The sequence below is a fragment of the Corythoichthys intestinalis genome, chromosome 1 (assembly GCF_030265065.1).
Source record: "Corythoichthys intestinalis isolate RoL2023-P3 chromosome 1, ASM3026506v1, whole genome shotgun sequence".
Lineage (NCBI taxonomy): Eukaryota > Metazoa > Chordata > Actinopteri > Syngnathiformes > Syngnathidae > Corythoichthys > Corythoichthys intestinalis.
The window spans coordinates 30,931,849-30,944,826 of NC_080395.1; the positions used below are offsets into that span (position 1 = coordinate 30,931,849).

At 38.2% G+C, this 12,978-nt stretch overlaps 1 protein-coding gene across 3 annotated transcripts in view; it reads right to left on the minus strand.

Moving 5' to 3' along the window:
• The window catches only part of LOC130919528 (protein unc-13 homolog C), a 291,333-nt gene that overhangs the window by 114,217 nt on the left and 164,138 nt on the right, over positions 1-12,978 (minus strand). For all 3 annotated transcript variants that reach the window (XM_057842330.1, XM_057842337.1, XM_057842322.1), the window contains exon 18: positions 10,921-11,006. In XM_057842330.1, coding sequence (XP_057698313.1) covers positions 10,921-11,006 — 86 coding nt within the window. The remainder of the gene's footprint in view (positions 1-10,920; positions 11,007-12,978) is intronic.

The window sequence follows — 12,978 nt, forward strand, 5'->3', positions numbered from 1 at the left end:
GTCTGTCGGAAGCTAACTGGCGTTGCCAATGCTTGGGGTGACTTACCCAGCCATGAGATGTGGACTACAATCTTTTGAATAGTGACACCACAATTATACAAAAATAAAATATTGACTCACTTTACACGTCTGGCTTCAACGGGGTTCTGTGCGCGCAGAGGTAAGCTTTCGCTATGACTTCCTGTTTACAAATTCTTTATTTCTTCTACAATAAAACATTCACTCACTTGACGCCAACACAATCTCACGGTGCGTGGAGTTCATTGTCAACTTGCGAGTGTCGGGAGACGATGCAATGGAGATGGGGTGGGGGGTAAATGTAGATCAGACTGCGGCGGCTCTTGGTGAGAAGCATTATGGAGGAAAAACTCGATCGAGAACCATATGAGAAAGCCGACTTTTGGCAGTTGGTGAATAAACCGGCGGAGGTGTCTCTCAACCGGGTAAATGACGGAGAGCGTTACGGGATGGGGAGGTGGTTAACGTCAATCGCGGACAAGACTGGGAGGGCAACTTTTGGCGGTGAACAAGCCGGTGGAAGTAGCTCTCGGCCAGATAAATGTCAGAAAACGTTGTAGGACGGAGGTTGTTGGGAGGTGACAAAGACAAGAACTGGTTGTGCGATGAAAGTGTTGCACTAAATCACAGCAATTGCAAATGTAAAGATTTAATAATGTATTAATTATATACCTTATGCAGGAAGTAGCAACCTCCAGACAACTCAGTCCTCCTGATAATACTTACCGGAAAAGATGGATGGAGAGGGCGGGTACATATTTGTGCAGTTTTATGTCACAATATGCACAATTTCAAATCCTAGCGTCTGCAGGAGGAATTAACTTCCAAACGCGATTGCAATCAAATAATAACAATAATAAAAAAATACTTGAAGAACTTGATGAACCACTTCAACCAAAGGCACACTTCCATTTCATGCTTCTTATGCATAAAACAATTCAAAAATTGGAAACTGAGTAGAGTGCATTTTTAAGTGCAGAATCAAAAACCAAAGTTGTTGCACTTTTGACTAAAGAAATGACTTTATAGTGTATTCTGTATAGTAACCTGCCAGCAACCGAATATAACAACTCCCAAACGGTAATACAATCCATTCAATGCATACGGTGAGGCATGTATCATCCACGGGAAAGGAGAAGAGATGAAGTGCAGTCTATTATACTAAAAACTGATGAAATATGGCAAGACCACAGCCATGGTTAATTCATGCTACAATGGCTACAGCAATACGCCATTCATTGATATTTAATGAAGCTATTCCAAAAGACAGGATCTAAGTTAATGGCCAGAGGAGTTTGGGGGTCTGAAATGACATGCTTTATCTACACTTTAGTGACGGCGATTAAACATATATAGCTTTGCAGTAGCTATACTTTCAGCTTTAAAAACAGGTTTGAAGTCGAGTGGACCTGTTTCCATCATGCTGAACAGTTTGGTTCATCACAACTACACTTCGAATAACGCCCATTTAAGCATATAAAGTTCACATTTCCATATTTGTTTCTATGGAATTAGTAACATATTCTTATGTGGGTGTTTCATACCAACCTAGATAAAAATCATTAGTCACGTTCACGCCGTAAACAAACAGTGCACCTCAGCCTTTGACAACATCATGACTCGTGATATGCTTTTGGCAGAACGTCAGACTGGTTTATTTATTTAAACAACATCCCATGAATGTCAATATTATGCCAATGAGGAGATAAAAGGAAAAATTGCAAAAATGCAACTGCAAGCTGTATTTAAACTCCCAGGCTTTTTTAGATGGAGTCAAAGCAAGAAATGCCTTTGGGTTTTTTATAACATAATAACTCACAGTGTTCCAACTGTTATTGTTGTACTTTCGTGCATCATTTCCTCAAAGACAAACAATACGTGTAGTACTTTCTTATAAAGAAAAGTTTCAAAGTGTTGTATCAAACTATTTGTTTGGGCTTTGATGTATGTCTGAGGATCATGAATTGGATTATCCATGGTTATCCAGTGATTTATTTAAAGTCATTTTTTCCAAAAATTAAGTCTCTCTTTCTGTTCATGTAAAAGATAACCAGGTTTAATTTATTCAATGTGAACTGGACCGAGATTTAAAATCAAGGTACGTGACAAATCATTTTTGGCGTACACTGTAAAAACAAAAAAATGCTAACTCGAAAACATATTGCTGGGCATTGTGGCCAAACAGCTCGATTTTTGTTTCGTCTGACCACAGAACTTTCCTCCAGAAGGTCTTATCTTTGTCCATGTGATCAGCAGCAAACTTCAGTCGAGCCTTACGGTGCCGCTTTTGGAGCAAGGGCTTCCTTCTTGCACGGCAGCCTCTCAGTCCATGGAGATGCAAAACACGCTTGACTGTGGACACTGACACCTGTGTTCCAGCAGCTTCTAATTCTTGGCAGATCTGCTTTTTGGTGATTCTCGGTTGAATCTTCACCCTCCTGACCAATTTTCTCTAAGCAGCAGGTGATTGCTTGCGTTTTCTTCCTGATCGTGGCAGTGACAAAACAGTGCCATGCACTTTATACTTACAAACAATTGTTTGCACTGTTGCTCTTGGGACCTGCAGCTGCTTTGAAATGGCTCCAAGTGACTTTCCTGACTTGTTCAAGTCAATGATTTGCTTTTTCAGATCCATGTATGTATATTTTTGACCCAGCAGATTTGATCACTTTTTCTGTTAACCCATAATTAAGTCATAAAAGAACCTAACTTCATGAATGTTTTTTGTGACAAAGAAGTATCTGTTCCAATCACTCTATCGGAGAAAAATCAGAGTTGTAGAAATAACTGGAAACTCAAGAGAGCCATGACATTATGTTCTTCACAAGTGTATGTAAACTTTTGACCACAATTTACTAAAATTTAACATTTTAAGTAAACTGGACTTTACTTCAATTAACGGTAGTGCAGTTTACTTAAAATTTTAATAACTGGAAACTCAAGAGAGCCATGACATTATGTTCTTCACAAGTGTATGTAAACTTTTGACCACAATTTACTAAAATTTAACATTTTAAGTAAACTGGACTTTACTTCAATTAACGGTAGTGCAGTTTACTTAAAATTTTAAGTTTTAACTGAGAAATTGTTGGTTTTCGATCATAACTTGAAAATTTTAAAACAATGACCGTAGTTGACTTGGTATTTCAAGTCCTGCCATCTTTTTTTTTTTTTTTTTTTTTGTTATTACACTGTACTTTTACGAGAAAATATAGTCAAACCATTAAAGCTGAATAAAACTAATTCTGGGACTGTGATTTGAGAGGACTTCACAACAGAGCCCCCCCCCCATTTAGATACAGATGACGCCATGCATGGTCAGTAAAATTTGTCATAGTCTATTCAGGGCTGGTTACTGTTCTAATGCAGAACTGTAAAAAGCACACTTCCAAAAATAAGGCCGTGTCAGAAAGTATTGGTTGCTAAACGAGAGAAAAAGTACAAGAAAGTGCACTCATTCATTATTTCACACCCTCCCCTTCTTTTTTTCTGCCTCTTTGTCTTCCCTCTTCCTCTTACCCACATTCAGATTCACACAGAGCTGCTAATATTAGCATCATCTTTTTTTTTTTTTTTTTTTAACAGCAGCATCAACAACCCTTCATAGCAGGAATCAAAAGATGCATCAAAGCCTTGATTAAGTCATGCACATGTGCACACACTCACACTCCTTCCTCTTTTTGCCATTCTTTCTACTGCTGATGCAACATTGATGCGTGGACAAACATGGCGGCATCCTTGGGGGTGTCTCACTTAGCACTTCTTACGTAATCTCGTCCCTCCTTCTGTGTGACTTCCATTTGATGTCTGAGTCGAGCAGCTCAGCGCTGTATTATGGCATTTGTGCGTGCTAATAACGTGTGTGAGTATGTTATGCATACAATTTGTAGGGCGTTGATTTGGTATGTGGTTGCCATGGCTACATAGTACGGTGCGGAATGGAAGAACCAGCACCAGGTAGATGTTTTGGCTGTAAGGGCTTTAAGTTCTCAGTATTTGAATTTGACATTTGCTCTGCCCGATCTGTGGTTTTTAAAGAATTTTATTTCTTTTTAGGCTTATGATAAAGGTAAATGTTTGCGAGAAAATCCATTTAGAAGACAAATTTACTCGGAAGCATGGATTACAATTGAAAACTCCAGACAAACGTGTCCGATGGGGAGAAAACCCAAAACATCGCTGAAATATTACCGCCGAGGAAAATGTTGGAAAATAGGCTTAATGATTTCTTTTAGTTTTCATGGTTTAGTTTCTCTTTGGTTTTTTTAACCACTACAGAAGAGTTTGATGCAAGGAGCTACAATTTTAATAATGGAACACCAACTAGACAAAGAATTTTAAAAAGCACATTAATTAATGCACTCCTAGCAATAGTACTGGTTGCTAACTTACTGTATGCCTCACTTTCCTAAGAGTTGATCTTTCCTGTTCCCACTGTGTCTATAAACCCATACTTTGCAGTGCATTTGAACAATTTTCTTTTTCTAGTTTTATCAGTTTTTTTTCCCATATGTCATTTGGTCATTATGGTTTCATTTTATGCACCATAAACATTTTTCGAGGACAAGTGCTGATAACATATTCAAAGACAAATTAAGTACAGAGTTATTGCATTGTATGACTATAAAAATGGTTTTCATCAGGACTCTGACACACTTGAGTCGTCTGGCATGAGTCAGCCCTTCCTTTTTTCATTATATAAATACACACAGCCGTGTGGCAATCCATCGCAAAAGCAAGTTATGTAGTGATAAAACCTCACTCCATTTCTGCAGTGACAGTGTGCAATTACCCATCTAACTATGCCTACAACTCCCCAAAAATGTATCTTGATATGCCATTGAGCTAACAGTAACATAAACAATGTTACTAACAGCAAGCGTGGATAACGTTGCCTTATTTACACTACTAATGCTCGCTTCACTTCTATTTTGTTTATTGTGTATTTGGTTTCTGTGAATTTTAAAAGCGATTTATGAACTCGACTCAGAATTGCAATGTTTTGATGGTGACTGTTTGAGCCTGAAACAAATGTATTCCTTTTTATACAGCATTATTTCTCAGAGGGTAAAAAATAGTGTAAATAGAAACAACCTTTAATTGCTTACAATTTTCAACATTATAATAACAATTTTCTTCCTCTTCTGTCATTATACTCATTTACAGTACGTAACTACGTATGATTCCTAGGCAGATAAAGAGGACAAAAAGACGACCCCAATAAATAAAAGTAACCGTTTCATTCAGTCAATTAAATCTGGTATTAAAGGTGCCAACCTGTCCTTTGCAGGGAAGGTGGGGGGTTATGCTACTCCGAAGCATCAGGCATTCCGTCAACATAAAGGCTGACTTTGACATGAGGGGATCAGGCCGACAAGATAAATGAGGTGCATCTGTGCGGAGCATGTGCTCCCCGGTGCACACTTTCTCAGTAAAAAATGGAGGATAAAAAAATGTTTTGGGGCTAATAGATCATTTGATTACAACCCCCCCCCCCCCCCCCCCCGCTTATTAACTACCAAGCTTAATTCTAAAATATCTCTAACAATCATTTAAGAGTAACCAGTGTTGTTTTAGTCAACAATAACGATAAAAATATTTCGTCAACCGACTATTTTTTTCATGACGATGATGTGACGAGCAAACAACGAAGCTTAGGAGACTAATCACGAGACGAATGCCGGTTTTCGAATGATGAGATGAGAACGAGACGAAAATGCGACTGTTTCAATCATATGTTCACATTTAGTGACATGTTCATATTGTACGTAAAGTGCACGTCAGCTTGCATTGTAGCAGTTAGGGTCGGGCATCAAGCATTGATTGGATCCGAGACTAACACTTGGGTTCTCCCGGAACTGTTCGAATTTTTTTATTCCGATTCCAAGTTGTGATTCCCGACTGGAAAAAAATAGCTGCCGAACACCACAAAGGAGAAGCCACATGAAGACCAGCTCCGTTATGAGCAAATCAAATGAAGTGGCTAATTTAGCTTAGCACAAAAACGTGTTACTTCGCTTCACATAAGTGACAACAGAGTAACAGAATAAACAAACCGAAATGATATCAGACCCTCTGTTTAAATGAGCAAACATACAGATTTTGTTTTATCAACGGTTCCTAACGATGTGTAGTGCAGAGGAGGTGTGTAGCGTCTGTACACCTCAAGGATTTTTTTCCAACTAAAGAAATGTTCTTTTTGCCTGCTGCTTCCAGTAAGTCACCACTAGGAGAAGCCAAGCGCACAAGCAAAACAAAAGAAAAAGTGTAGAGTCCGGACTTACAATAGTGACATCTAGTGGACGGATGAACAATATATCAGTTTAGAAAGAAATCAAACCTAAAACATAGTCAACTTAACTTAAGATCAAGGGGACAGAATACTCCCCGCCTGATATCTGAAAGACCTGAACTAACTTGTAGAGATACCTCCTACAACAAACGGTGCAATACTAGTACAATAAATGCCTGCACATAAGACACTCTAAAACATAGGCAAAAGAATATGTGCAAATGTTTTTTCCGTGAGCTTTTGAAAAATAAACATTTTTCTGAAAGTGCACTCCTGTGATAAGAAACTTCATCATATTCAACACTGATATTTATATACAAGTTAAAAATAGCGCTGTGGGAAATTCATAGCAAATTTAATTGAAAGTTCACATAATTTAAAAAATAACCGATGTCAAAAAATGAATAAAAACTATGCAATTTTTTTTTTACCCTGCCTATTAAAAGAATCTGAATCGAGAATCGTTTGGAACCGGAATAGAAACATGGAATCGGAATCGGAACCAGAACTGTTCAAACCCGAGTAGCAGTGTTTGGGCCGTGTCACTCATGTGAGATGTGCTGCGCCCCTCACTCTCCTCAGTTTAGGATATGTTTCAAGCTAGGCTGCGCTCCATCTTGTTTGTTTGGAAACAGATTTTAAATTTGTTTTCTTATCTTGGCAAAAGAGAATATGCAATGTTGCTTTAGCCTTTAAAGGTCTGCGCTGAGTGATCATAACACACTAAATATAACTCGTCGCGTTAGCATAGCATTCGTGTTAGCATTAGCATCAACTTTAGCGTGGTGAGCATCCTCTTAAACGCTTAGACCTTTTTTTTTTTTTTTTACATTCAGTTAATGGCTTCTTGGTGGTTTTAAGTGAAAATAATGTACTGCTTTTCCTGCTGAGTGTGTATTATCATCACAAAGTTGGCGTTTTCCTTGTAGATGCTACAATATGTGCTGCTCTGTCTATGTTAATTCGAAACTGTTGGAAACCTTTATTTATTTTGGACTAAAACTTTTGAATTTTAAAGACAAACATTTTGTGTAACTTGACTAACTAGACAAAGACGAACATATTTTGAAATGACTAAAATATGACTAAGACTGATAAGTTTTTTCGTGCAAAAGATTAAAACAAAAATTGGGCTGCCAAAAACAACACTGATCGTAACAGTAATAATGGAAAATGTTTTAAATTTTACTGAAAGAGTCCCGAAATTATCAAATTACTTCAAACAATTGTCATTCATTTGGATATCAGTTATACTGTATATAGTGACAGGCAAAACCATTATATTAGCTCCATATAGATGGCAAAATCTACATAATTAAATATTTCCGATTGCTTATCATTGTTTTCACCTCCAGAATCGTTTTCAATATAAACAGGATTACTGTTGTCCTTGCTTCAATTTCTTGAACTACCAGTATTTTCTCAGTTTTTTTTAAGAGTCTGAATTCCTTGTGACACCATGCTAGTGCAATATAAACGTAATTCCAGTGTACACACTCAAACACATTCTGTCACTCACAGAAATCTGTGCACTCACTTATGGTTAAACAAACAGGAAAGAAACCACACACACACACATTTTCGCTTATACTGATTCACAACTCCCTTTTGCATCCCACCTACACTCCACCAATCCACATATCCTGAGGTGAGGTTGATCCTGACGGCTCTTACCTAACAGGAACAGCTTGCTCAATCATCTATAGGAGGTATTTGCAGTCTTCAGGGGAATAAGATAGAGCAGCAGGAGCATTCGCATTGGGACCGAAAGTCAGAAGCCACATTTAAACCTGAAACATCTGCCTTGCAGCATCAAAGCAGCTAAGAGATTTGTTGCTTGATGGCTTCCTTTTTAACGGAAACGCTTACAGTCAGGTCCATGAGTATTGGGATGTGGGCGCAATTCTCACCTATTTGCCGCTAATCCCCACCACTATGGGTTTTTAATGAAATTAACAAAGTGTCAACAAAGTACAGAATTTTTTAAAAACCAAATACATTTCCAACAACCTTATGTACGCAGCTCAAGTCTTATACTTATTGCTGAAACAGGGCCGAAAGAGTTCATCCACGTGGGCCATTAGTATTTGGTATCTGTTGCTGTCAACTTTTATTTTGACCTGCGAAAAGCTGTCATTCACAGTAAAGCAAGACATCATTTGCAAAAATACCAAATACCTCCAGAGATAACAAAACCATTACTTTTGACCAAATCAACTGTTTTCAACTTTTTTACCAACAAGGACATGTTTGGTCTCAACATTGGTAGGGAAGATATAAAAGCATAACCTGCATGTACCCTTTTTGCTCGGAAGGGCTACATTTCTCATGAATATGAACCTTAAATAATTGACATGCTAAATCAGGGGTGCTCATCACATCAATCTCAATGCGAACGTGGGCAGCTTGCAGCATCCAAAATATATATGGCGGAAAACAGACAAGACTGAAAACAGTTTCTGCTCTTGCACTCCTCTTTAAAAGAAACTGCTGTATTTTAAGCCAAAACAACTGTTGTGTTTGATAGAAAAATATGTCTATATGCTGCCATAGCAGATTGATGGCGCATTAAGCCCCCAAACTATTTTTAATTGGCCGGTTTTACCCTGGAAACCCCCGTTTACAGACGTCGCGCAACTGTTTTTGTTTCAACCCAGCCATGAAAACAAGGTAAGTAATTATATTTATTATTCCAAATGTAATTTTTAGCATAGAATCATTAATTGATGTCTAATATTTTGTTTAAAATTTTTTTTTTAAAAAAAACACTAAAAAATTACTCACTCGCATATTTTAAACTTTTAAACAAATTACGTTACAATGAAAAAAATGCCGTCTGTAAAATGTCACGGATATCTACCTCCTAACTATCGCTAAATTGTATTTTTTTGTTACTGTCACATTTTTCCCGATATGTTAGATGATAATCGATACAAACAAAGACAAAAAAAAAAAAAAAAAAAAAAAACGTTTAAAAGGGTAAATATATGAAAAAGAAAATCTCAACTATTCATTGATGTCTGCGATTTCTGCATGGCGACCCTTGTTATATTATAATGTCTTACCCATAAAATCCCGCCAAAATCCAGCTGTGGCCATTTACAGCTGTGTCTTGACACTCAGTGATACATGCGACATGGAGTTTTTGGATCGAAACAAGGTAAATACACGATATTATCTCGTTAAAGTCATGGCGTCTGTAATTCTGCTCTCGCGTGCTCTCACCTCCAGATAGGGTTGTACTGTTTATAAAACATTTTTTTTTTTAAATGCCCTCCAGTCCACAATTTTTCTTCCTTCACAAAATTGAGATTTTAAACTTTCCAATGATATATCACACATGCATATCGGACAATTCATAAATTTGGCCAAATCGGGGGTCCCAGACCCCAAGTCACCTAAGTGTTTTCCACCATATACACATATTATATATGTATATATACAGTATATATATATTTTTAATGTACATAGTAAATTATAGTATAATATAGTATATTATGTTGTGTGATCAGCATATGAGGTTATGCAGCACACTTCTCTCTCTAAGCAGCTTCTTGCCCATGTTTGTCTAGTTATATCGTTTCCAGCAGAATTCACAACATTTCTCACAGTTTAATTAACGTTAACAGTAGAAAACACAAACAGAAGGACACTTCTCTTTAAGCAGTTTCCTACTTGAGTTTTGCAGGTTAGCAAGTTCACACAGTTTAATGTTATGCTAACTCTGATGCAGGTCAGACTTTTAGTAGCAAAATTACTTACAGTGGCTGCTGCTGGTCGAAAAAAAAAAAAAAAAAGCTAATATCCCTCCTCTTCGAAGGAGGCGGCATGTTGTCTACATGTATTTTTGTCGGGGCTGTGTGGGTGTGAGCATGCGTGTGTGTGTCAGGGGTGGGTCAGGTCATCAGCCAATCAAACGTGCGTTTGAGGGTGGAAAAATGGACCGGCACATTCAGCAAGTGAAAAGGGGTAAATGTAAGTTAGAACATAATGAAAATAATTCACTCATTAATTGTTGGGTCAATTCTGTCCTTACAACATATGGGAAGACAATCTAAATGACCTACATAACTGAACTCATTATATCATGCATATAAGGTTGTTTAAAAATTTTGTGAGCATTCTGAAAAGTTGGTTGTGTTATGTCCCTATGCAAACCTACGCCCTTGCTTAACACACATCAATACGGAAATAAAGAAAAGTCCTCAGTTATTCAAGTTATTTTTTCCCAAGTAAGAAAAAAAACCTTCACAACAGCTGATGAGAACAAAAACACACCCCAGGAGGCGGACATATGTTTGTCATAGACAACAATCAAGAGAAGACTTCACCAGAGCAAGTACAGAGGGTTCACCACGGAATGTGTGAATCAATAGTGTGTAATGAGTGGGCAGTGAAGATAATACAAGCAGATGATAATTTTATGCCACCAGTTAATGAACTGAGGTCTTGGAAGTGTTGTTGTCAGTTTTGTCACATGATGAGCACATTAATCTGTGCTCGGCGAACAAAATCCTTTATTCTAAAACAAAAATGGCACAGATTTCCGGTACCTTGTATAGCCCCTAAACATCAATTCAATATTTATTGAACTTTGAAATTTGACTCACCTTCCATGGCGTACTTCATGTCCAGGGCAAAGAGGTTCCAAGTTATCTCCGCGCTGATCTTGCCTACGCTGAGCTCCTGCGGAAACCTAGTGGAAATGGATTCCTGTCAAACTCATTTCTGCAAATAAAATGTTTCGGTGAGTGGCACACGAAGAAACTCTAAGGTTTTGTGACACAATGTGGTTGCCGAGCAGGGGTCGCGTTAACCGAATATTTTCCGTCGTTGACCGGTTTTTTAAAACGGTGACGGAAAAAACTGAAGTCCATCCGTCATTTTGACAGGTCGCAATTCACACCCACAGGGTGGCAAGTGAGCATATTAATTAGCGATTGTCTCTCTTGATGCATGACGTCGTTGGCCTTACTCGGAAAAATGTTAAGGCAACTGAGTGTTTGCCTTGCACGGCCAGACTGTTCTCCCTGTATTTTTCAAACACTGAGAGAAAAGTCTGGGACACAGCCTCTCGAGAAGGTACAAAATCAATCGACAAATCAGATTTGTTTATTTGCGTGACGTGTTCTTCACGAGCAACGTCACTCTTGCGCGCCGAAAGTCGTCTCTAGAACAACACGGATGGCGAACGGGAGGGCCGAGAATATGTTCCAATCCGCGGTAAATTCAGTTTTAAATAAGCTAAAACACAACGAGTCATTGACAAGTCTGTCTCTCGCTAGCCATGTTGAATAAACTCCGTTCTCCTCGTATGTTTACTTCCGCGCGCAAGTCCCTCGTCCTGCCCTTGTCGCTTTGCTAGCGGCACGTCTGCCCGTCGCTGATAGGGAATGGGACGTACTACGTCATTGTTTGGACCCGCCTCCATGCTGGCAATATAATTCACTTCCGGGCCGGCAGAGTCAATGCGGATTGTAACGTGTGATAGTGCTAAGCTAACTCTTTCGGTGTTTTAGAAAGAAAATATGGGTGCTTCATTGTTGCGTTACCGGGTGCAACAGCGTCTCCTACGACAAAAAAAGGGGTGAGGAAAAATGGACTCACTTTTCACCGTTTTCCTGCATGGAGGACCAAATATCAGATCACGAAGGTACGACGGATGGCTGGATTGCAGCGGTTCGTCGGAAAAGCATTTCTTATGATCATATTTCTGCTGGAATGAGAGTGTGTTCCTGTCATCTCTACTCTTGTAAGTTGAACGATTTATCCACTTTTGGTTTCAATACGTTTTTGTTTTTTTACACCGTTGTGTAAATCTGCCTCGGTAGCAATGCTCGCCTACTACGACTCACCTACCTGTTGTGTTCCTAGGTAAACCTGCTGACAACACATCCCGATTGGTCACCATCTCTCTTCTTGGATCATTTGACAAAGAAAATTTGTTCAATGGAGTGGTTCCATTTGTCCTGTGTCGGACTCAAACAAGCCCCTGCAGCAGACGCCATCTGGGTCTGCCCTTCTCGTCGATGAACTGCGGGCTTTTAACTTGTAAAATGCAAGAACTTTAATGCACATATTTATTCTGCCTGGCTATTTAACTATGGCCAGTGACGTTTTTTTTAACCACTTTGACAAAGACACGTTTCATTGTAATGTTGAATTTATATATTCTATTATTATTTTTAATTTATAATATTCTTATTTGCAATAATGTAGACTTTAGACTGTCAATTCAAATAGTGTTGGAAAAGTTGCAATACCTAAAATAGAAATGCAAGAACTGTAAAGTACATATTTATACACGTTTATTTACCTAAGGCCACTGGATGTTTTTTAACTGCTTTGAAAAATACAGGTTTTGTTGTGATCTTGTATTTATATAGTATATAGCTTTTTATAATGTATTATGTATTATAATATTTGCTGCCCCCTGCCAGAGTGTGGGCCATTTTGTACTAAAATGATTTTAAACTGTCAGTTCAAATACTGTGTTGGAGACTAGTACTTGCAATACTTAAAATGGAAATGCAAGAACTTTAAAGCACATATTTATCCTGTCTGGCAATTTACCCAAGGCCAGTAAATAGTGTTTTAAACTGCTTTGACAAAGACACGTTTATTGTGATCTTGTATTTGTGTATTACTTATAATTATATAATATTTGC